This window comes from Rhinopithecus bieti, unplaced genomic scaffold (genome assembly GCF_001698545.2).
Source record: "Rhinopithecus bieti isolate Rb0 unplaced genomic scaffold, ASM169854v2 scaffold_9899, whole genome shotgun sequence".
NCBI lineage: Eukaryota > Metazoa > Chordata > Mammalia > Primates > Cercopithecidae > Rhinopithecus > Rhinopithecus bieti.
The window spans coordinates 1,831,858-1,856,216 of NW_016806979.1; the positions used below are offsets into that span (position 1 = coordinate 1,831,858).

General features: G+C 59.0%; 1 protein-coding gene and 1 pseudogene across 6 annotated transcripts in view; one reads left to right on the plus strand and one right to left on the minus strand.

The window, feature by feature from the left end:
* CEP131 (centrosomal protein 131) overlaps window positions 1-6,052 on the plus strand; it is a 36,624-nt gene extending 30,572 nt beyond the window's left edge. For 3 of the 6 annotated variants that reach the window (XM_017879285.1, XM_017879288.1, XM_017879290.1), the window contains exons 17-25: window positions 697-799; window positions 1,542-1,743; window positions 2,828-2,935; window positions 3,063-3,180; window positions 3,266-3,340; window positions 4,294-4,436; window positions 4,585-4,762; window positions 4,867-5,030; window positions 5,678-6,052. In XM_017879285.1, coding sequence (XP_017734774.1) covers window positions 697-799; window positions 1,542-1,743; window positions 2,828-2,935; window positions 3,063-3,180; window positions 3,266-3,340; window positions 4,294-4,436; window positions 4,585-4,762; window positions 4,867-5,030; window positions 5,678-5,819 — 1,233 coding nt within the window. In that variant the 3' untranslated portion in view covers window positions 5,820-6,052. The remainder of the gene's footprint in view (window positions 1-696; window positions 800-1,541; window positions 1,744-2,827; window positions 2,936-3,062; window positions 3,181-3,265; window positions 3,341-4,293; window positions 4,437-4,584; window positions 4,763-4,866; window positions 5,031-5,677) is intronic. The other 3 variants (XM_017879286.1, XM_017879289.1, XM_017879287.1) reach the window with 2 other exon arrangements.
* An 8,392-nt stretch (window positions 6,053-14,444) lies between these two features.
* The window catches only part of LOC108534136 (uncharacterized), a 17,014-nt pseudogene continuing 7,099 nt past the window's right edge, over window positions 14,445-24,359 (minus strand).

Below are 24,359 nucleotides of genomic sequence, written 5' to 3' on the forward strand. Positions count from 1 at the left end.
CCGAGCTAGTCCACTCCTGCCTCTCTAGCTGCCAGGCTCTGGGGCAGGGCCGTGGACCTGCTGTCACAGATGTGGACGCACAGTCCCTCCCCGGCCACAGCACGGTCGCCGTGGACCCAGGAGTCTGCCTGGCCTGCCCCACTGCCAGGTCCTTGGGCCACGGGACCTGCTCTCTCTACTGACCAGGTATCAGTGCAGCACCGTGTGGGGCTCCCTGGGGGCCTCAGCCTCCCTGGCTATACCTCCTACCAGCTTGGGCAGTGATGGTCCCGAGCCCAGGCTCTGGAGTGGGCTTGGCACTGGCATTTTAAAATCCCTGCACGTGACCGTGGCTGACAGCTGGAGTTGAGGACTGCCGGTCATGTGGAAGAATGCAGGCTCTGGGGCCATCCCGACAGGCAGTAGCACTCCTCTCTGGGGCAGGGCTTCTGCAGGCTGATGGCTGCCCTCCCATTTCTCAGGCCACTAAGGTGTGTGACTGGGTGGGCCTGGGCCTCCAGCCTGGCCCCCGGCGCTGGGGAGAGCAGCCGTGGCTCTCTGGAGCCGGCGTGTGTGTCTCGGGGCAGCACACCTACCCACGAGCCCCAGCCTTGTGCTGGTGGACTTGGAAGCCCAGCCCTGCCTGTGCCCTTAGGGTGGCAAAGGGATGGGGGTGTCTTCGCATCATTTCTTCCTGACCTATTCTCCTGCTCACAGGAGATTAAAAAACTCAAAGAACTAATGAGTGCCACTGAGAAAGTCCGCCGGGAGAAGTGGATCAGTGAGAAAACGAAGAAGATCAAGGAGGTCACTGTCCGAGGTGGGCCATCCCCTCCCCCGAGCCGGCCAGGTGTGGGGTGGGTGCTGCGGCCAGGGCTTCTTTTGAGAGGGCCATAATTTCAGGCATTCATGTAGTCTGAGACCTTCCTGGGCAGAGGTGAACACTCATGCCCCAACTGCCCCTGTCACGGCCTCCCCTGTGGCCTCTGCTGTGATCCTAGGGGCAGGTGGGCTCCACACAGGAGCCTAGCCGGGCCCCCAGCACCCAGGCAGTGGACTGAAATGAGGGGACTCAGTGCCTCACTTCCTCAGGGTTGGGCTAGGGGAGATCGGGAGTTTGTGGATGACTGTGGCACATGGACCCTGCCACGGGAAGCAGAGTGAGCTACGGGAAGAGGCAGGTGCAGGCAGGGGGATGGGGCAGGAGGCTGGTGGGTGTTGGGGTCTCAAGGGGCCTCGGACCCTTGGGTGGTGTGCAGGGCTCCCTGAGGCCTGGTCCTCTTGCTCTGGACACCTGCTGTCAGGGTGCCTGGGAGCCGTCAGTGGGAGCACCGAGTCTCGGGGAATCCTGAGCCCCGCAGGCTAGGGGAGGCGCTGTGGCCCTGTGGGGGCCTCTTCCCCACTTCCTGGGCATTCGACTCAGCTGTGCTTCGGGTTGCATCCAAGGAGGCCTTGGGTGGGCGGGGTCCCCTGTGGCCCTGAGACAGGCCAGTCTTGTGCCACGGTTGGGCTTCCCGGGCCCACCCGGCTGGACATGGCCCTAGCCAGTGCCCTGCCCCCAGGCCTGGAGCCTGAGATCCAGAAGCTGATTGCCAGGCACAAGCAGGAGGTGCGGAGGCTCAAGAGCCTTCATGAGGCGGAGCTGCTGCAGTCGGACGAGCGGGCCTCGCAGCGCTGCCTGCGCCAGGCCGAGGAGCTGCGGGAGCAGCTGGAGCGGGAGAAGGAGGCGCTGGGGCAGCAGGAGCGCGAGCGTGCTCGGCAGCGGTGGGTGGTGGCCCCAGGCCGGTGGGGCCAGGACCCTCAGGGTGGGGAGTCGGGGAATCCTCGAAGGTCGGAGTGGGTTTCCCGTGTAGAGGTGGGCGAGGGTCTTGGTGCAGCATCCAGGGAGGATGCAGGGCACTTGGCCCTGGAGGGGTCCAGCCTCCTCAGCCAGGCCAGTGTCCTCGGGCTTATGTCTGCAGGCCACGCCCGCCGAGGTCTGCAGGTTCTGCAGGGGTGTTTTCCCAACGTTAGGGCTCGGAACCCCCACCAGACGTCCACTCTTTCAGAACTGGCCCCAGAGCAGCTGACCCGTAGACAGGCGGCCTCAAGGCCCCTCCAGCTCTGACCTTGGGGCCCAGGGACAGTCTCTCTCATTCACTCCTTTGGCCTGGGGTCTGAGGGGTGACTCCTGCTCTTGCATCCTGAGTCCTGGGGACCGGGGACGTGCCCAGTGGTCGTCAGGATCTGTGGGCCACAGGGACCAGTGGCAGCCCCTCCCACACTGTCTGCGCCACCAGAACAGAGCCTGGAAGCCACCTACTCCTGTCTGCCTTGCTGCCTGTCACGGCTGGTCCACCCCAGATGCAGCTTGGCTGGTCCCCCAGTCTCTCCCCGAAGGTGGGGTCAGGACGAGGCCCTGGCACGAGCTTACTCAGGTCACGGAGCCAGGCACCTGGCTCCCTCAGGCCGGAGGCAGGGGAGGTGGATAAGGCCACACCAGGCACCTGCCTCCCGCCCTCCATACTCATGGGGCAACGCTGAACAGGGTGAGGCCGGCACAAAGGCTGAGGGAAAAGGGAGCCCAGACGCGGCTCCATGGCCACTTCCCAAAGTGCCACGAGGGCCTGGAGCTCAGGGAATTACGGAGCTTGGCTGATGGGCAAGGTCCTCGTGGCTTTGCCTGGCCCCAGGCGGTGGCTTTGAGGGGCCTCAGCTGCCGAGGGGGAGGGGCCGGTTCCAGACAGGGCCCCAGAGGGCTGCTCGTGAGCTCTGAATCAGGTCGGTGGTTGGCCTGTGCCCCTGCGGTGGGTGGATCCTGGGACTGCCCATCCCTACCCCCCAAAAGTCAGTCCTGACCATCCCGCAGGTTCCAGCAGCACCTGGAGCAGGAGCAGTGGGCGCTGCAGCAGCAACGGCAGCGGCTGTACAGCGAGGTGGCCGAGGAGAGGGAACGACTGGGCCAGCAGGCAGCCAGGTGCCGCCCGGGGGCACCACGCCCTCTCCCAGGGACCCTTCCCACCCGACCCCTCACCCGCTCACCTCTCTCATTCCTGACTCCTTCCTCTATGACCACTCACCTGTTGACTCCTCCCTGGCCACAGGCAGCGGGCGGAGCTGGAGGAGCTGAGGCAGCAGCTGGAGGAGAGCAGCTCTGCGCTGACCCGAGCCCTGAGGGCGGAGTTTGAGAAGGGCAGGGAGGAGCAGGAGCGCCGGCACCAGGTCTATGGCCCGGGAGGCTGTGCTGGGCCTGGCCGGGGGTCTGGGCAGGGTGGTACTGACTAGCCTCTTAACGTCCACCCCCCAGATGGAGCTGAAGGCCCTGAAGCAGCAGCTGGAGCTGGAGAGGCAGGCATGGGAGGCCGGCTGTGCCAGGAAGGAGGTGGGGGCCTGAGCACCCAGGTGGGCAGGGGTTGGGGGCTGCCCCAGGTGGGCCCCGCTGCCGTGGCATCCCGGGGTCTCGTTTCTGGGAGTCACATCTGGCTACTTGGGGTTGTCGTCTGAGCTGATGCTAGTATGTTGCTTTCAGCCCATATTTTGTGTGTGCTCTGGAAGGATCAAGGGTGCCTGGGGCGCATCCTCTGTGGTCCGAGAACAGGTGTTGTCCCCCTCGCTAGGGGCTGCTCCACCTGTGCGCCCCATGGCCAGCCCACCGACACTCAGATGTACAGAGGGGCACACGCACAACAGGGCCCCCCCTTAGTCTCTGGGGCCTTCTGCAGGGGTGGACTTTGCCTCGGTGACAGTCCCACACACACATTCTCACCACCCATGCCCGCCGTGAGGCCACAGCCCAGGCTGACCATGCCCATCACCTGGTTTCACACCCTGGTGGGCTGGGATGTCACCCAGTAGCCAGGCAGGCTGTGGCAGTGGACGCCTCCGGGCCCAGGAGCATGCTCCCGACGCAGGCCTGTGGGACCCAGGGCTGGGCACGTGAAACTCGATGGGAGTTTCCAGAGGCTTCCAAGAGGCTGCCAGGGTAGGCTCTCACTGCCTGGGCTTGGGGGCCCAGGCCCCGCCCTCAGCAACATGGCAAGTTCGACTTACCCAGCCCATGTGGTAGCAGATGGTGACCTCAGGTCGTCATGGGCTGTGGGTCTCTGAGGGAGGGGACCCTGGGCTGTGCATCATGATGATCTCTGGTACACCTGTGCCCACATGGGTCCTGACGCCAGGACATAGCACACCCCAGGACAGGAGCCTGGAGAGGGGGAAGGTCCCTTACTCCACTGTGGCTCAGAACCTGGAGCCCCCCAGGACCCCCTGAGGCTGGCCCTGGCCCCGCGGGCCTGCTCCGGGTGGCAGCCCCCTAGGCAGCGTGTGTCCCGCTAGGAGGCGTGGCTGCTGAACCGGGAGCAGGAGCTGAGGGAAGAAATCCGGAAAGGCCGGGACAAGGAGATTGAGCTGGTCATTCACCGGCTGGAGGCCGACGTGGCACTGGCCAAGGAAGAGAGTGAGAAGGCTGCTGAGAGTCGGTGAGGCCCCGCCACGCGTGAGGCACGGCTGGGTCACCCGCCACGCGTGGGACACGGCTGGGTCGCCAGCTGGGGAGGCCCGGGAGCCAAGGTGCAAGGACCCATGTGTGACTGGGCTGCAGTGACCCTGCCCTCCCCAAAACGCCAGCATCAAGCGCTTACGGGACAAGTACGAGGCAGAGCTCTCCGAGCAGGAGCAGTCGGAGCGGAAGCTTCAGGAGCGGTGCTCGGAGCTGAAGGGCCAGCTTGGGGAGGCCGAGGGTGAGAATCTGCGTCTGCAGGGCCTCGTGCGGCAGAAGGAGCGGGCGCTGGAGGACACGCAGGCCGTGAGTGGGCGGGTATCACGTGGGCAGTGGGCACCCCCAGGCCCGTCCTACATGCATGCAGCCACTTGCTGGCAGCAGGTTCACTGCCTCCTGTGCCCACCCAGATGAACGAGCGGCTTTCTAGCGAGCGTAGCAACCTGGCCCAGGTGATCCGCCAGGAGTTCGAGGACCGGCTGGCAGCCTCTGAGGAGGAGACACGGCAGGCCAAGGCCGAGCTGGCCGCGCTGCAGGCCCGCCAGCAGCTGGAGCTGGAGGAAGTGCACCGGAGGTGGGTGTCGGGGGCTGCAGGGCTGGAGATGGAGGCGGGGCAGGGGAGCAGGCAGGGCCCCTGCAGCTCCAAGCCCCAGGAGGCTGTGGCTGAGGAAGGCCAGGAGATGCAGAGACAGGGCCCTCTAGGTAGAGGCTTTGGGGCCTTGGAGACCTGGATCTGTTTTCCTCCTTGGCGCTTAGTCCAGGGTGTTGGCCATCCCTGTTGGGGCACCTGAGTGGATCGTGTCTAGGCCTGGCGAGTTCTCCAGGGAGGCAGCTCCCGGGACCCTGGGCTGGGTGGACAGACGCTGAAAGAGCCAGGCGCTCTAAGATTCCTAGTGAACTCCCTCCACGGGGGTCCTACGTCCGTCCAGTGCCGCCTGCTGCCACGGGCTGAGAGGCGGGTGTGGGCGAGGCTTCCCACCCCCTTTTGGGTACCAGACCTCTCCAGGTGTGGCCAGGGTCACACTCCAGGGGCCTGTGTTGGGTCCTGACTAAACAGCAGGTGGGTTCCCTGGACAGCTGCCTGGCCAGCCACAGGAGTCGTGGTCAGCAGGGCCAGGACCAGGCTGACCAGGCGGCTGCCCCAGGCACCCTGTGCGCTGCAGGCCAGTCTGGGGCCATGGGGCGGGGGCCACGCTGAAGCCCACCACCTGCCACACACAGGGTGAAGACGGCCCTCGCGAGGAAGGAGGAAGCTGTGAGCAGCCTCCGGACACAGCACGAGGTGAGTCCCCATGGCCAGCCCTGCGGGACCTCAGGGCTGGGAGCAGGCCTGACCCTGCAGTTGTGTTGCAGGCTGCGGTGAAGCGGGCCGACCACCTGGAGGAGCTGCTGGAGCAGCACAGGCGGCCCGCGCCGAGTACCAAGTGACCAGGGATGCTGGGAACACTGCCGAAGAACGGAAGGCAGAGGACAGAGGCTGGACGTGGCCCGGAGGCCCACGGGGATGCCCACCTGCCCCCTGCAGAGGCCGGTGGTTGAGATGCACATGGCTGAGCACCTGTGGCTGCATTTTGTCAGTAAAGGAGGCCGTTGTTTCAGTGTTTGAGTGACTGACTTGTTTTCTCTCCTGGGCTGGAGGCCGCCCTAGACCCGCAGAGCAGCCAGGCGTGGGTTTGGCTCTCTTCCTCCCACCCCCTCTCCAGCCCGTGCAGGCTGACCAGGGAATCATGAAGCTTGGCCATCAGCCCCCCAGCTGGCAGCCCCAGCACTCAGCCAGCAGCCCCCTGCACTCAGCCCGCAGCTCCCCAGCACTCAGCCCTCAGCCCCCAGCGCTCAGCCCGCAGCCCGCCAGCGCTCAGCCCGCAGCCCCCCTGCGCTCAGCCGGCAGCCCCGCTGCACTCAGCCCGCAGCTCCCAGCATTCAGCCCAACCCCCAAGTTCCTGTTCCCTGCCTTGCCCTGGGCCCTGAAACTCAGGCTCCAGTCCCAAGCACAGGGAATTCCCCCCGCCATTCCTGGCCAGGCGTAGGAGGAGCTCAGCAGAACTCACCCCCTGGGAGGAGCTCCAAGGGCCCCGCCCCGGCCCTGCAGGTGCTCGAAGCCCACAGCCGCCAGTGTGCCCCTACGGCTGGGAGACTCCAGAGGGACAGGAAGCCCTACCCTCCCTGCTATGTGTGACAGCCTGGAGCTCTCAAGAAATGGGGATGGACAGGGCCCACCCTTGAGGAAGGGGGCACTGGGGAAGGTCCCAGGCAGGGGAGGGCAGGAGAGGGTACCAGGTCCCCCACTGGCCCAGGGCATCTGTTCACACCCAGCCTGGTGCTCAGCCCAGGTCAGCTTGGCCCGGTGAGCTCAGAACCTGCCCTGAATCCTCGGGGGGCAGCCCTCCCTCCACCTCTGTCTACACTGACCAAGAAGTGAGTGCTGGACACCCACTCACTGGGATGGGAGGTCCGAAGTGACGCCTGAATGCTTGGTGGGAGACAAGGGTCCCCGAGCAGGCCGCACTGTCCTGGGACCGGGCTTTGGGGTAGCTTGGACTGCCATGCCACACTGTCCCAGCATCTGCGCCGGGTAGACCCATCGTCCCTGAGCCTGTCTTGCCACCTGCAGCATGGCTAGGACTTCCCTGGCCGCAGCGGCTGCTGGCCCGTGCCTGGGGTCCTGGGAAGCCCCCTGTGGAACAGAGGTGCTGCTGGCTGCCCAGGCCTGCTCCGAGACCCTGCCTGAGGCTTGCCTTCCCCCAGGAGGGGCTGGCCGGGCTCAGGTCCTTGTGCCCAGCACCATGCTGCTGGCCAAGTCACTGCCCTGGACACAAGGCCTGTGCTTGTCTTTACGTCTTTATCCTTCCAGTAGCATCATCCCTGGTCCCTGTGCTGGCTTTGGTGACCAGGGATGTGTGTGAGATGGGCCTTGTCCTGCATCTGGTGTGGGTTCCCCGCCTGGCAGGGGGTGCAGGCCACTGAGTCCCTCTCGCTCACCACCCCCCAGGTTCCCAGGTCCAGGCCTAGACTAGGGCCCCAAGCTGGGAGGAGCTGAGGACCTCGGGGGTGAGGCTAGGAAAATGCCCCTAAGGGACAGGGCCCAGGCAAATGTGGCTTCAGGGGACTATGCAAATCATGCTTGAGGACCTGGGGCATAGGGGGAGGCCCCAAAGGGCCCCAAGATGTTGGAATCAGAGCTGGAGGCTCGGCCTGGAGCTGTGTGTGGCACTGGGCTCGGTATCTAGGGCACAGGACAGGGCAGTGTGGTCCCTGGGTCGTGGTTGGTCATGCAGAACCACTGCTGGGCCTTCCCTCTTTTGCAGACAGGGCCAGGCCTCTGTGAAGGTGAAATGCACAGCAGGGACAGTGCCTAGCGGGGTGGGAGGGGCGGCTTCCACCGCCCCCTAGGTCACTGTGAGCCTTGCTTGTCTTGGACACTCAGGCTCAGCTCAGTGGCCACCCCACTCCCAGGGCCTGCTCCTGGGCCAGGGTGAGACCCAGGTACCTCCTGGTGAGGCTGCAGGCAGGAGCCGAGGATGACAGCCGCGTCCCTTATGATGAGTTGCTGTTGGCCAGGCCCCATGCTGAGGACAAAGCTCTGGGGGCCTCGCCAAAGCCTGTGTGGGAGCAGTGGCCCCCAGGGACGATGGGGACACTGGCTGCAGGGTGCTGACAGCTGAGCCACTCAGCTGGGCTTTAACTCCAGAACGTCACCCAAATGTGAGCGCAGCTGGCCAGGTGGGCTCTGAGAGTGGGGGGCTGTGGATCTCAGGTCCTGGGGGGCCCACACCTCCGTCACCGCAGCTGAAGCCCCCAGGAGCCGGCTCCCAGGAGCAGCGCGGGGCCATGTGGGGAAACCAAGCCTTCTGCCGTGGCACACGTTCGGGCGTCCTGGCCACAGAAAAGGTGTTTTTATCAGTGAAACGGCTGCAAATTACTAAACTAAGTATGTTTACAAGGTCTCCAGCAGGATGCACAGGGTGACCTCCACAGAGATAGAAGAGGCCTGGGACACTCCTTATGGCCAGAAAAGGAGAGAGACATGGGTGTGACCTTCGGCTGGGGGCATCCCCGGCTTCCCAGCCCCTGCCTGATGGGTTTTTCATTTGCTCGTTCATTTCTCCTTCATTCCTGAGTCCTTCATTTGTTCACAAGGACGTGTGGAGGGCCTTTTGCATTTGGGGCCACCTCTGGATCGTGACATCTCTTGGATTTTGTTTTTTATTGTCTTAATTTTTAAATTTTAATTTAATTAATTAATTTATTTATTTATTTTGAGACAGAGTCTCTGTTGCCCAGGCTGGAGTGCAGTGGCATGATCTTGGCTCACTGAAACCTCTGCCTCCCAGATTCAAGTGATTCTCCTGCCTCAGCCTCCCAAGTAGCTGGGATTACAGGTGTGCACCACTAAGATGGCTAATTTTTGTATTTTTAGTAGAGACGGAGTTTCATCATGTTGGCCAGGATGGTCTCAATCTCTTGACTTCGTGATCCACCCACCTCAGCCTCCCAAAGTGGTGGGATTACAGGCACGAACCACCGCGCCTGGCCCAATTTTTATTTTTTGAGACAAGATCTTGCTCTGTCGCCCAAGCTGGAGTGCAGTGGCGCATTTATAGCTCCCTGCAGCCTCGAACTCGTAGCCTCAAGTGATTCCCCCCGCCTCAGCCTCCCAGATAGTGGGGACTACCTGGTAGTGGGGAACCATGCCCAGCTACTTTTATTTTACTTTTGTAGACAGTCTCACTGTGTTGACCAGGTTGGTCTCAAACTCCTGGGTTCAAGTGATCACCCCACCCTGGCCTCCCAAAGTTGAATTACAGGCGTGAACCACCATACCCAGCCTGTTGGTTTTTAATTCAAATTTTAGATGAAGGGACTGGTACCGAGTATCATTCCTGTCTCTGCGCTGCCCTCCAGCTGCGTGGCCTCAAGTGTTGTGCTGATGAGAAGCGTTTTCCTGAGAGGCTGGAACGTTGAGGAGAGGGCCTGTCTGCCGGGCGGCTTCCCCTGGACCCGGGTGCCCGGGGAAGGGGGCTGAGATGACGTTTCTCTTCCCATCTTCCCATGTGGGGAGTGGAGTGCGGGAGGCTGGGAGTGCAGTGCGCAGGGGCAGCTCTGCTCCAGGGGCAGCTGTGAGGCCCCAGCCTTCCGGGAAAGGCCCCGGGTCAAACCTGGTGCCCTGAGCCTTCCAGCTCCTTCTGCTCCAGGTAGTTCTAGTGCCCAACAGACGGCAACACAGAGGTAGGCTTCACCCAGCAAGACACTGTGGAGGTCCCCAGGGGGTTGGAGGGGTCTCTGAGTCACGGTGGGGGGCACCCTGAGTCTCACCATTGAGAAAGCCGGACTCCCTTCCCCCAGCTGGGTCACTTCCCTGTCTTGGTTGGTGGGCTATTGGGGATGGGGGGAGGGCTTCGGGGCGGGGGCCAGACCCTAGAAACACAAATGGAGTCTGCCTGGGTTTCATTCCACCCCGTCTGGCTCGCCGCCCTCATGGGCTCCATTCTTTCCCTGGCAGAGCCTGCTTCTTTGAGACAGTTCACATCATCAACCAAATCATCTAAGGCATCTGTCGATGCCAGGCCTAGAATTTGGGGTACAGCAATTCTCCTGCCTCCGCCTGCCAAGTAGCTGGGACTACAGGTTACCACACCCAACCCCTCGAGGGGCTTATGTTCCAGCAGGGGAGACGGAAAGAACGCGAGAAACCTAATATTTCACAATGCCCACCTTTATTTCTGCCCCTCCTGCAAGCTTCCTTTTTTGTTCTTTTTCTAACTTCTTGGGAAGGATACTTAGGATGTTGATTCCCAGGCCCTTTTCCCTTGGAGTCTGTGCATCTAAGACTGAATTCCCCAAGGCACCGTTTGAGCGGCAGCCACAAGTTGACGTGTTGTATTTTCATTCTTCTCTGGTGCAAACCATTTTCAAATTTGCAGGGTGGTCCCTTTGAACCGTAGGCTGTTTAGAACCGCGCTGCTTTTTTTATCTTTTAAATTTCTAACTTAGCTTCTGTGTGGTCAGAGAATGTTCCATATTATTTCAGTCCTTTGACTTGATTGCATCTCACTTTAGGGCCCAGCGTTTGGACAATTTTGGTAAATGCTTTACATATTTAAAAATAATGTGCGTTCTGCAGAGACAGGGGTTTCACCATGTTGGCCAGGCTGGTCTTGAACTCCTGACCTCAGGTGATCCGCCCGCCTCAGCCTCCCAAAGTGCTGGGATGACAGGTGTGAGCCACCGTACCCGGCCCCTTCTTTTTATTTTCAAACTTTCTAAGGCCTCTTTGGGCACAGCACGAAAGCTGCCCTGGACAGTTCAAAACCAGGTTTGGCCGGTGTTGGGCTGGATCTGGCCCTGGGACTGACTTTTGCCAGCCCCCTGTCTGGTGGGCTCACTGTGGCTCTGGCTGACGGAGGAGAGGGGCTGATGCTGGGCTCTTCACTGACTGTGAGGGCAGCCTCCAGTTGGTGAGGTCGGGTCGGGTTCTCTGCTGTTCTTACTCCCACTGGGTAGCCCATAGCAGCTGCAGCCAAAGCCCCTCCTCCCGGACAGGCCCTGGACAGCAGGAGGCTGCCCGGCGCCCTCTCAGTCCTGCTGCTGACTGGCAGATGCCCAGTGGGGCAGCCTATGCCGCCTGCACTCACCTCTCTGAGCTCCCCTGCTCTGGATCTTAGCACCCATGATTTGTTTGCTCATAATAAACGCATACACACATGAATGTCATAGTGTATTAGGGGACGGGGAGTGCTTTGGGGAAAAGATCTGGTCCAGGGGGACGCAGGATGCTGGCGAGGGTGAGTGAAATATCAAACAGCAGGTAAAGACAACCTCGGGATGCGACATTTGCAGAAAGCATCGAAGGAGGAGATGGTCTGCCTCGCAGCTGGATGTCTAGGCAATGGCATGCCAGGCTGAGGGCTGGAGGCGCGAAGGCCCCAGGGCAGGGTGGCGCCTGGCTGAGGAGGCAAGGGGGCCACGTGGCTGCATCAGGAGGGGCAGGACCTGGGGGTCTTAGGTCAGAGGGAAAGTGGGAGCCAGAGTACGTGAGGCCTCTAGCGTCACCCTGTGTGAGAGGAGAGCCCTGGGAGGGTTCCGAGAGGGAGCCCTCCAGACACCAAGTTGAGGAAGGCCCTTCAGAGGGTAGAGGTGGAGAGACCAACCAGGGGGCTGTGGTGGTTGCCCAGGCAAGAGTGACGGTGGCCAGGGTGGTGTGGGCAGTGGGCTCTGTGTGTATTTCGTGATGGAGCCTATAGTTACCTGCGGGTGGGCCGTGAGGATGGCGTGTGGATCAGCCTCACTCTTGCTGCCGTGACAAGCAGACCCTGCCATTGCCACACTCGCCTCTGGAGCAGCTCTGTTCTCGCTGCCGTAAGCCCAGCAAGGGTTCCCCTGATGGGCAGGTGTCTTCCCTTCTGGGGTGAGCCGGGACTCAGGCTCCCAAGACCCTCAGTGCCACCAGCCCAGAGGGCCTGGAGTCCCGTGTGGCCAGTGAGCAGCTGGAGGCCGACATCCACATCCCCAAATGGCACCAAGGGGGTCCAGGCTCCTGCTACTCACAGGACCTCAGGGCTGGGAACTGCCAGGGCCAGGGGCCCTTAAGCCACCAGATGAGGGGCTTGGGGCAGGCGAGTGTGGGTGGAACAGGGGACCAAGGACTGGGCTGGGGTCCCGCCGGAAGCACTAAGTGGGGAGAGGAGCACCATCCAGGGAGACACACAGCCAGGAGATAGAAGGGCCCAGCCCGGGAGCCTGAGCAGGCAGGAGATGGGGGCAGAGGGTCTGCCGGGTGCTTCGGCCTGGAACAAGGCCCCTGCCAGTGGCACCCAGGGGCTGCAGGTGTCCCCCTACTGTGTCCAGGTATGAACTGGGAGTGTGTGGCCCCGGCCAGGCCCATTGCAGATTGGAAGGGGGCTCTTCAAGGGTTTGGGCCCACAGAGCACCGTGTACCCTGCTGACCGGAGGCCCAGCTGGATGGAATCTTGCTGCAGGGTCGCCCTTGGGGGCTTCCCACAGCCAGGTGGGGCTGAGGGATGGGAGAAAGCATCTTCCTTCCCCCACCCACACGCACGCCCTGCCCCCCAGCCTTTGTCACCTATGGCCCTGATCCTGCCCCCACCCCAGTTCACACCAGTATCCCCAACAGACACACCAGGCTGCGTCATTCATTTAATGCTGCTTTTCTTCCATTTTCCAGCAAAAGCTGGGTCCGCCCTCATAGCTGCCTCCTCTTACCAGCCCCAACGACTTCTGCCCAGGTGCGTGGCCACCCTGAGTTACCCGATGGGAGCCCTCGGCTGGCCAGGGCTGGTCACGGTGCTACTTCTTCTTTGGAATTTTCTCCTTTTTGATCAATTCAGAAAATTCTAGAGCAGGAGATCAATTTCTAGTTAGTGCCCCTGTTTTGTGTCCCCCAATCCCTGTAAGCCCTTTAACTCTCAAAGGAGTCAGAGGGAGTGTGCCTGGAGTACACAGTCCAGGGGTTCCCGTCCCCAAGCCCTTGAGCAGGGACCAGGCCTCCAGCCTGTCTGGCCGGGGCCCCACGCCGGAGCTGTTTGCCCTGGGCCCGGCTGCTTGGTCGTGATGAGTTGACCTGGGCTGGGGACGGGGGGCTTGCAATGGCCTGGGTCTCTGCAGAGACTCTCTGGAATTCCCACCAGACTCTCTGAGAGCAGGTGCTCCTCCTATGATCATCTAGTGGGGAAACTGAGGCACGGAGCAGCTGGGGGGCCTGGGTTCTGAGGGGGCTAGGCTGCCCACCAAGCCTTGTGGTTCCCCACAAGCCAGGTTTGCTGGGGTTTCCAGACCCAGGCAGATAAGGACAGGGCCCATGGCTGGGCAGGGGGTGTCTGGAGGCCCAGTCCACCTCGTGTGCCCTCTGCCCTCCAGGCCTGTGGCCAGCCACTGGGGGGTGAGACTTCAGGGCAGCCATGGAGAGCCTCAAAGACCGTGGGCCCCCGAGAAGACGGCATCCCTGAGCCCAGAGACCCCATACCCACTGGCTCCGCCGCAGCTGGCCTTCCCAAAGCCCTCCCGGCCGCCTCTCTGCAGTGGGGCCCTTGGCCCAGGGGAGAGCCCCTCGGCTCCCGGCCCAGCCTAGAGCCCTGAGCCTGGATTTCCTCATCTGTGAGTTGGGTGCTGGTGCCCTCGGGGTGAGGCCATGGGCAAGGGTCGCGGCCTAGCAGGGGAAGGAGGGTCCTGAGGATACCCTGGCTGTGCTGCCCCCACCTTCGTAGTTGATCCTCCCGTCCCCGTCTGTGTCCGCCGCCTGGATTATGGCCTCAGCCTCCTCGTCTGTCAGTGGGGCAGTGGGCCCGCTGCTGGGGATGATGGACAGGATGTACCTGGGGCCGAGGGGGCTCGAGTCAGTGCCAACGGGCTTCCAACCGGTGCCCAGTGGCTCACGAGCTGTTCACCCCCCACTTTGTAGGCAAGGACACTTCGGGCCGGGAGCCTGGGCCTGTGGGCCTCCTGGGCCTCTAGCCGGTTCTGGCCCAGCCCTGCCAGCTACAAGGCTAGCCGGGACCCGGTGGGGGAAAGCCAGGTCTGCCAGGTGGGCATTTGGCGTGGTCTGGGTGGCTTGGGCCCCACCCCTCCTCGGCCGCCTGCTATTACTTGATCTCATTCCACTCAATGAAGCCGCTCCTGTCCTTGTCCAGGGCCTGGAAGGCCTTGCGGATGGCTTCGTCCAACTGGCCTGAGGCGTGGAACTTGCGCATGTGCTCAAAGAACTTGAGGTAGTTGAAGGATCCTGGGGCAACCAGGCTGGGCTCACGGAGGGGCCGACCTCACTCCAGCCAGGCCTCCAGGGAAGACCCCGCCCTGGGATGGGGGCTGCCAGGTCCTGCACCCCCATGTCCCCGCCCGCCGCAGGTCCTGGGGTCCTGGACCCGTCAGCCCCGAAAAAGGGGTGAGGTCTCCTGCCCACAGCTGGGCTGGATGGGTGGGGCTGTGCTGGGCAGGGCATGCTGTACCATAGTGTCTCATGTCCGTGGGCAGCAGCTCAATGTCCTTGTCTGATAGGGACGTGCCCATGGTCAAGGCCATCTTCTTCATCTGGGAGAGGTCCTCGTCCATCCTGGTCCTGGGGTGGATAGGGAGTCAGTTCATGGGGTGCACGCATGGATTGGGGGTGCTACTTGGGCCAGAGCAGACGTAGACGCTGCGTGGTGCTGGGTCCTGCCGTAAAGTGGGAACAATGACAGGCGTCACAGTGTTGGCGTCGTGGCAGGGCCCCTGAGACAGGCTGGGGTCCCAGCCAGGCAGGTGGGGGTCTGGGCACAGGCAGAGGGGCCAGCGGGAGGGGCCGGGCCATCCTGTGCCCCCCACGGCAGCACCTTGTGACCTGCTGGGCTCTCGGGTTGCTGTCCCCAGCAGGGGTTGGGTTCTGGGGCTCAGCACAGCAGCTATCTCAGAGCGCAAGGGGCAGCAGGTGTCCCAGGCTTCTTGGCCTTCTTGAAAGTTCACGGGGTGGTAGAGCCTTCTGGAATGCTCTTGCTGCCAGGAGGGGCGGCCTGTGTTCTCAAATGGGGCTGAGCAGTGGCCAGAGGCATCTCTGCTCTCCTCTGGATAGACAGGCCATAGGTCAAGGGTTGCAACCCAACCCTGGTGCCCCAGGGGTGTGAGGGGTGCCAGCTGCAGCCCCTGGACCAGGTTCTGCTCCCCAACCCATGGTGCTTCCAGCTGCCATGTGATATGGGGAGACACCTGCCCCTTCATGAAGGCTGTGCGAGGAGCCAGGAGGGAAGGGAGATGGTGGGGAATGGGCTTGTCCGCTGCTGTGGGGCTGGAGCTGGGCCCCCAAGGCCCCTGCAGTGGCTGATTCCCCCAGCCAGCAGGGTGGTGGTGAGCGGGCATGTGGGGCAGGCCTGGGCCTCCAAGGCCCTCAGGAGAGGCCCTGCCCCACTTCATTCAGAGCTGGAACTCTGGTTCCCCGCCTCCAACCCTGGAATCTTGGGGCCCCGTTCTGGAAGAGAGGACACCTGCCTACCACTTGGGGCCCCAGGCCCAATGTCACCTCCTTTACAGAGGAGGGGCTGGGCCAAATTCCACGCTAAATATGGCTGAGCCAGAAACCAATGTCCCATCTACCGAGCGCTGGGGGCGCCCCTGGGCTGGGCTCGTTCACCACCCCCAATCCCACTGCTCTCAGGGGTCCCCCAACAAAGGCAGGGGAGCCTGAGATCCAGGCTGGAGACAGGATGGAGGCAGGCCTGGAGCTCCAGGCTGCTGGTTTATTTATAGCTCCTGCATCCCCAGCCCGGGCTGCAGTTTAACGGGATCCAAGTGAGCCAGGATGTCCTGCGGGGGGAGGCTGCGGGTTACCACACGAGCTCTCCTTAGGCCCTGCCTGGACTCGGGGGCTGCCCTCAGTGCCGGGAAAGGCCCTGCTGAAAGGCCTCTTTTCCCCCACTCCCTTTACCCACCCTCCACAGCTGGAGTTCCTGGACCCTCCAGGCTGGGCTAAGACCCCTCAGAGCACACACCTCCCCAGCATTGCTACATCTGGGTTGCCCCGCCCGGGGCCACTCCGGACCTTCCATTCTTGGAGGCTGTGGTCTGCCCACAGCAACTAGCCTCTGCCACCCAGTCGCCAAGGGCAGATGCTGAGATGAGAGAGGCCTCTCGGGGGAACAGGTGATGGAGGCAGTGGGATCCCTCTGGGTCAGAGGCAGGGCACGGGGACCAGAGCCGGCTCTGTGTGCCTGCTGGAGTCTGGGGGCCAGAGGCCTTGGACCTGCTGCCCTGCCAGCCCCATCCCATCTCCGTCCCCACTGAGAGCCTGGGGGCCTAGGGGCAGAGTGAGCAGGTCCAGCTCCCTATGCAGAGGCCCCAGCTCTCAGCCGCCTCTTGTAGCCGTGCCCACAGAGGCTCGCGCCAGCACACGCATGCACGCACATGTGCCCCACAGGACCAGGCACATGCAGCTGTCTCCCATCCGGGGGCCCCCTTGGGGCTCATAGTGGTGATACCGGCAGGAAGGGTCATTCCTTCTCTTTCCACTTCCTTTCCCCACCTCCCCTGGGCTCCCTGGGGTCTCCCAGGGCCACCCTTGTCCTGTGGATGAAGAGGAGGCCCCCAAGTTCCCACCATCCAGCTCGGATAACCTCAGCTGCCAGGGACCCACACCCCCTCCTTGGCAGGGCTTACCTCTGCCTGGCTTCTTTTGAGAGTTCTGGAAGGTGGGTCAGGCTGGGGTGCGGAGAGGCCCAGGGGCTCCAGCTTTTATACCTGCATGTCTGTTTACATCTTGGGGCTGCAGCTGTCCTCGCCCCTCCCTGGCACTCCAGCCTGGCACAGGCAGCTCCCAGGGGCTCACAGGCACTTGGTGTGTCCACACTGGGCTGGGCAGACTGACCCTTAACCGCGCCTGGCCTCCCTAAACCTGGGGTGGAGTTAGGGAGGAGCAGAGGGCACCAGTGAGCCGGTGAACGGGTGACCGAGGCCAGCTGGGCAGACAGCAGCTGGAAACCTGAGGTCAGAGGGGCTGAGGGACCTGCCCAAGGTCACGGGGCTGGAACCCAAGCCTCAGGTCGCCTCAGGTCTCCAGTGCAGTGGATTGTACACAGTGGGAGGGGCTGCGGGCAGTGCGTGGGTGCAGGGAGATTGAGGCTGGGGACCCTGTCCCCCCAGCTCTGGTGCAGGAAACAGACTGCAGGGCCAGGCACGTGAGTAGGGTTTGAAGGGTCAACCAAGTGGGTGCTGCAGCCCAGGCTCGAGGCTTGGGCCGGCGGGAAGGGGCACAGCACAGCCTGCAGGCTGGTGGGAGTGGGGTGGCTCCAGGCTCCTACGGGACAAAGCTTATCCAGGCCAGGTCCTCCTCACAAACCACGGTGCCTCCCCTGCTGGGGGGCAGGGAGGGCCAGGGTGATCCCTGGCTGACTCTGAATATACCAGGGGCACGGTCCCCTTCTGCCAGGGAGGGTGGTGCTGGCAGCCCCGCCCCGTGGGGTGGTCATGTTGGGCATGGCAGGTCTGTGGGCAAGCCAGGGACGATGCTGTCTGCCGGGGTAGGGGGCCTGGCTTTCTACTGGAGGCCACGGGACCGCCCAGGCCTCTTACATAGGCCGTGGTAGCCTGCTCATTTTGGAGGTGTGAGGGTATTGTCCCCATGAAGGTGACAGTCATGATATGTGACAGGTGACAATGAATGTAATAACAGTGTCATCTGCCATTGGCAGGGCCCCAGGGGTCTTGGACTGCCACAGCAGCCTCTTGAGGGAGGCTCCACTATCCTTCTTCGAGAGACCCCAGGAGCTGAGGAGACGAACACGGTTCCATGTGGTCCCCAAGGGGGCTGCAGGGCCCATCCCAGCCAGGTATAGAGGTCGGGGCCACCTGGAGCCTCAGGTCGAATATCAGGGAGATGTCCAGGCCGGGACAGGGAAGGGGACACTGGTGGATCCTCCCAGGTCACTTTCCTGAAGGGCTGAGCCCTCCCTAGACCCCGCAGCAATTAGTGGCCAGTTAAATTCTTGCCCAACTTTGGCCTTTAAATGAATGTGATTGTTTTAATTAGGATGGTTGAAATATTATCTGTAATAACTTTTGGATGAGATGAAGCAATTAGGTTTATTACAGAACATTTGGAATATGCAAGCGGACACGATGGAGATAAAGGCACCTGCAGAACACACGTTTGATGCTGGAGAATGTCCAGCCTCGGTGGGTACCTTTTCCTCCATTTCCTCTGTGCTTTTCTTCTTTCTCGTTTGCCTTTTTATCATGATAAAGTTCACATAGCATAAATTTACCATCTTTGCCTTTTTTAATTGTTATTATTGATACAGTGTCTTACTCTATCACCCTATCACCCAGGCTGGGGTACAATAGCACAATCTCGGCCCTGCAACCTCCACCTCCCAGGTTCAAGCAATTTTCCTGTCTCAGGCTCCCAAGTAGCTGGAATTACAGGTGCATGCTGCCACGCCTGGCTAATTTCTGTATTTTTAGTAGAGACTGGGTTTCACCATGTTGACCAGGCTGGTCTTGAACTCCTGACCTCAGGTGATCTGCCTACCTTGGCCTCCCAAAGTGCTGGGATTACAGGCGTGAGCCACCGTACCTGGCCGCCTTTTTGGTTTTTTTTTTTAGACGGAGTCTCGCTCTTTCGCCCGTGCTGGAGTGCAGTGCCACAATCTCAGCTCACTGCAAGCTCCGCCTCCCAGGTTCACGCCATTCTCCTGCCTCAGCCTCCCGAGTAGCTGGGACTACAGGCGCCCGCCACCTCGCCCGACTAGTTTTTTGTATTTTTTTAGTAGAGACGGGGTTTCACAGTGTTAGCCAGGATGGTCTCGATCTCCTGACCTCGTGATCCGCCCGTCTCGGCCTCCCAAAGTGCTGGGATTACAGGCGTGAGCCACTGCGTCCAGCTCTCGTTGTAGCTCTGATTTCCATTTGCCTCATGATTAGTGATGGTGGGCATCTTCTCATGGGCTTACTGGGCAGTTGATATCTTCTTTGGATAAATGTCTATTCAAGTCCTTTGCCCATTTTTGAACTGAATTTTTTTATTTGTGATTAAGTTTTAGGAGTTCTTCATATATTCTCTCTAAATTTCTGGTTATTAATCTATTTTCGGATATATGATTTGCAAATATTTTCTGCCATTCTTTGGGTTGCCTTGTTAGTCTGTTGACAGTTTCTTTTGACCCACAAGTTTTTTTAATTATCATGAAATCAAAATTGTCTATTTTTTTCTTTTGCTGACCGTGCCTTTACTGTCATATCCAAGCAATCTTGTCAAATCCCATGTCATGAGGCTTTTGCTCTGTTTGCTTTTAAGAGTTTCATGTTTTACATTTAGGTCTTTGATCCATTTTGAGTTATTTTCATATACGGTGTTAGGTAAGGGTCCAATTTCATTATTTTGCATGTGGACATCTAGTTTTCCCAGCACGATTTGTTGAAAGACTGTTTTTCCCCATTGAATGGTCTTGGCACTCTTGTGAACAATCGTTGGACCATATTATACGAAGGTTTATTTCTGGCTCTCTGTTCTTTTTTTATTTATTTATTTTTTTGAGACGGAGTCTCGCTCTGTCGCCCAGGCTGGACTGCAGTGGCTGGATCTCAGCTCACTGCCAGCTCCGTCTCCTGGGTTTATACCATTCTCCTGCCTCAGCCTCCCGAGTAGCTTGGACTACAGGTGCCTGCCACCACGCCTGGCTAGTTTATTATATATATATATTTTTTTTAGTAGAGACGGGGTTTCACCGTGTTAGCCAGGATGGTCTCGATCTCCTGACCTCGTGATCCGCCTGTCTCGGCCTCCCAAAGTGCTGGGATTACAGGCTTGAGCCACCGCGCCCGGCCCTGGGCTCTCTGTTCTATTCCATTGGTCTATATGTCTGTCTGCCTGTGAGTACCATACCATTTTGATTTATGTAGCTTTGTAGTGAGTTTTGAAATCAGGAATTATGAGTCTTCCAGCTTTGTTCTTCTTTTTCAAGATTGTTTTGGATATCTTGGGCCTCTTGAGATTCATATGAATTTTAGGATGGGCTTCCTATTTCTGCAAAAGTCACTGGGATTTAGATAGGGATCGTGTTGACTCTAGATCGCTTTGGGAAGTACTGACATCTTAACACTGTTAAATCTTTCAATCCATGAACATAGGATTCTATTTATTTTTGTGTTTCTATTTATTTATGTGTTCTTTAATTTCTTTCAGCAATATTTTGTAGTTTTCATTGTGCAAGTCTTTCACCTCCTTGGTTAAGTTAATTCCTAATTATTTTATTCTTTTTGATGGTACTATACATGGAATTGTTTTTGTCTTTTTTGGGCAAAATGGATAATCCTTTTAGATTATCCATTGGTAGTGTATAGAAATGCAACTGATACTTGGATGTTGACTTTGTATCTTGCTACTTTGCTGATATCATTAATTAGCTCTAACAGATTTTTTGTGGAATATTTAAAATTCCTTACATATAACATCATATCATCTGCAAACAGAGGTAATTTTACATTTTTGTTTTTTCTTTATTTTGAGATTAAGTCTTGCTCTGTTGCTCAGGCTGGAGTGCAGTGGTGTGATCTTGGTTCACTGCAACCTCTGCCTCCCAGTTGCAAGAGATACTCCTGTCTCAGCCTCCCGAGTAGCTTGGACTACAGGCACCTGCCACCACACCCAGCTAATTTTTGTATTTTTAGTAGAGATGGGTTTTCACCATGTTGGCCAGGCTGGTCTCAAACTCCTGACCTCAGGTGATCCACCTGCCTTGGCCTCCCAAAGTGCTGGGATTACAGGCGTGAGCCACCGCACCCGGCCTTACTTTTTCCTTTCCAATGTGAATGCCTTTTATTTCTTTTTCTTGCTTGGTCCGACTGGAACCTCCAGTACTGTGTTGAATGGGAGTGGCGAGAGTGGACATGCTTTTCTTGTTCTCGATCTTAGAGGAAAAGTTTTCAGCCTTTCACCACTGAGTATGATGTTTGCTGTGGGCTTTTCATGGATGGTTTTTATCATGTTGAGGTAGTTTCCTTCTACTCATAGCTTGTTGAGCATTTTTATCATGAAAGGGTGTTGAAGTTTGTCAAATGCTTTTTCTGCATCAGTTGAGATGATCACGTTTTCTGTTCTTTCTTCTGTGAGTGCAGTTTATCACACTGATCAAATTTTGTAGCTGGTCTGTCCTTGCATTCCAGGAATAAATCCCACTTGATCACGGTGTATAATCCTTTCCATATGCTGCTGAATTCAGTTTGCCAGCATTTGGTTGAGGATTTTTGCATCTGCGTCCATGAGGGAGGTTGGCCTGTATTTTTCTTTCCTTGTAGTCTCCTTGGCTTTGATGTCAGGGTAATGCTGGCCTCATAGAGTGAGTTAGGAGTGGGTGAAATCAATTTTTTTAGAAAAGTTTGAGAAGAATTGGTGTTTTTTCTTTAAACGTTTGGTGGCATTCACCAGTGAGACTGTCAGGTCCTGGGCCTTTCTTTGATGGGAACCTTCTGATCACTGATTCAATCTCCTTACTAGTTACAGATCTATCCAGGTTTTCTGTTTCTTTGGGATTTAGTCTTGGTAGGTTTTGTGTGCCCTGGAATGTGTCCAATTCTCAGTGCTTTCCTATAGAGCAAGATATGATACAGGCCTGGCTTTCCAGCTGTGAGCTTGGACAAGCCACATGGTCGGTTCTCTCGGGGCATCTCTGTGTAACATGAGCTCCCACCCCACCTGCTGCCTCATGGGGGCTGTAGGGAGGAAGGCGAGGGTCCATGGAGATGGCCCACTGGGCCTGGCAGCATCTCCCATGACATACAGGCTGGCCAGGGTGTTTGAGAGGCCAGCAGAAGACACCAGACAACCTGGCTTCCTCCAGTGAGTGGCCAGGCCTGAGCAGCTGTCTGTCTCTGGGTCACTGCAGAGGCCAGGGAGCCACACCAGGGCCCGGCTCATGAAGCTCCTAAAATAAGGGCCCTGGAAGGAGAGGGCATCTCTGTGAGGCAGGTGGCTTTTGCAGGCACCTCTCCCCTTGCTGGCATCTCTCGTTGGGCAGGGCCTTTGTAGGGCTGTCACCACCGGGGTGAGACCAGAACAGGGATACATCAGCTAGGAGCTCCCCCAGCCACGGCCTATCGGGAAGGAGACGCTTCACTGTGCATTTGTTTTTTGATACCCCAATTACGACAGTGAAGAAGGCCTCACACTGCCTCTTCTCCACCTGAAACCACAGGTTTCCCTTCGTGCGGGTGTCTGCCCCTCTGATTCTTACGCAGAGCTGACATGACCGCAGTGTCTGCTTTCTTGGTGTCACACAACTCTGCAGTTACGATGGCAGATGGCTCCGTGTTGTGCCTGGGAGCTGAGGACAGTCCAGTGACTTTTTTTTTTTTTTTTTTTTTTTTTGAGATGGAGTCTCGCTCTGTTGCCCAGGCTGGAGTGCAATGTTGTGGTCTCGGCTCACTGCAACCTCTGCCTCCCGGCTTCAAGCCGTTCTCCTGCCTCAGCCTCCTGAGTAGCTGGGACTACAGGTGCCCACCACCACACCACGCCCAGCTAGTTTTTGTATTTTCACCATGTTGGCCGGGCTGATCTTGAACTCCTGACTCCAAGTGATCCTCCTGCCTCGGCCTCCCAAAGTGCTGGGATTACAGGCGTGAGCCACCACACCCAGCCCCAGCAACTTTCTTGACTGGCTGTCTGCTGCTGGACCAGGAGAAGCTTCAGGGTTTTTTGTCATTAGATACAACGTTGCAGTGAGTGTTTTTGTCCAAGAAGCCCCTCCCTTTCCTTGGCTACGTTCACAGTAGTGGAGTGAGTGGGTCAGAAGGTGGAAGAGTCCCTGGTCCTGCCATATTCTTCCCTGTAGGGTTCACCCTATAGCTTTCCCACTGTGCGGGGCTGTCCTGGGTGCCCCCCCCCCACACCTAACACTAATAACATTGCAGTCTGTCTCCAGCAAGCAGCCCTGACCTCAGGGTGTGGCTGGATAAACACACTGTGGTCCATCCACACAATGGAACTTAACTCAGCTGTAGAAAGGCATGTGGCACCGGCAGGCCAGAGCGAGGAGGAACCCCGGGAGGAACATCCCACTGAGGGAAGTGTGGCAGACGCCCCCACATACCGTGTGATTCCATTTTTATGAAATGTCCAGAATGGGCCAGTTCCTGGGACTGAGCGCAGAGCAGTGGGGACCCAGGAGGAGGGAACGGCAGGCATTGTCCGATGGGCTTGGAGTTTCCTCTTGGGATGGTGAAAATGTCCTGGACCCAGATGGGGGTGCAACGCTGTGAATACAAATGCTACTGAATTGCTCACTTTAAGACGATTCATTTTATATTATGTGAATATTTTCAATAAAAAAGGAAATATGTGGAGCGGGAAATCATGCTTTTAATAAAACAAGACCCAAAGAAACCAGTGTCTGGAAGCATCTGCAGTGTGAGCAGCACAGGCTGTGAACCTGCCCCTGGCCTGCCTGGGCCACAGGGCCTGGGGAGCGTGGCCTGGGATCTCTGGCCGGGCGGGCAGGCGGGCGGGCAGGCGGGATGGCAGATGCGGTGTTCTCTAAAGCTCCCGGAACCAGCACCTGCCCTGAGCTGACAGACAGCCTGTCCCCTGGGCAGCTCTTTTGGCTTCATTTCCGTTCAGAGCCGCCCCTCCTGGCCTCCAGCCCTGCCCCCAGGTCACTGGCCCTGACTGTGGGCTACACTGGCCTGGAAGGGCCACAGGACCACTTCATAGCTCCGGGGGACAGTATGGTGCCCCTCGTCCCTGCACTAGACAGGCACTGCCTCCTTGGGGAGGCTCAGGTCTCACTGACCCCCGCAGTGTTGGCACTGCCCACCTTCCTGCCTGAAATGACTGCGGGGCAAGGGGGAGGCCAGGGCTGGAGGCCAAGAGGCCCCAGCTGCCCATCCTGCCTGAGGTCCCTGCTGCTTCAGCCTGGAAGGGCGCCCGGCTCTGTTCCCTCCAGGGTGTCTGCGGGTACAGGGCTGGGGCTGGGGCTGGAGGGCCCCAAGCACCCTAGAGATGCCTCTAAGAGAGCCAAGATGGTGGAGGGGCATGTGGCACAATGGGGGGATGCCCACTGCAGGGTGAGGCCCAGTCAGGCAGGGGCATCCTTGGGGCTCTGCAATGCCTACTGTGGTGCCCAGCAGGCAGATTTAGCAGCTGCACTTGCAGAAACACTATTATAACTGGCTAATTGGGATTCAGACATCTGCAGGAAGAATTTGGGAAGGTGCTGACCTTGTCCTGACAGCTGCATGTTCTCCACTTTACCTCACTCCTCCCTCCCATGCCCTACATTCCCGTCAGGGGTTGAATTGTGTCCCCCCAAAATATGTTCAAGTCCTGACTCTGATACCTGTGAATTGGGACCTCGGTTGGAAACAGGGTCCTTGCAGCCGTAATGAAGTTAAGAGGAGGCCAGACTGGAGCAGGGGGTCCTAATGCAATGACTGG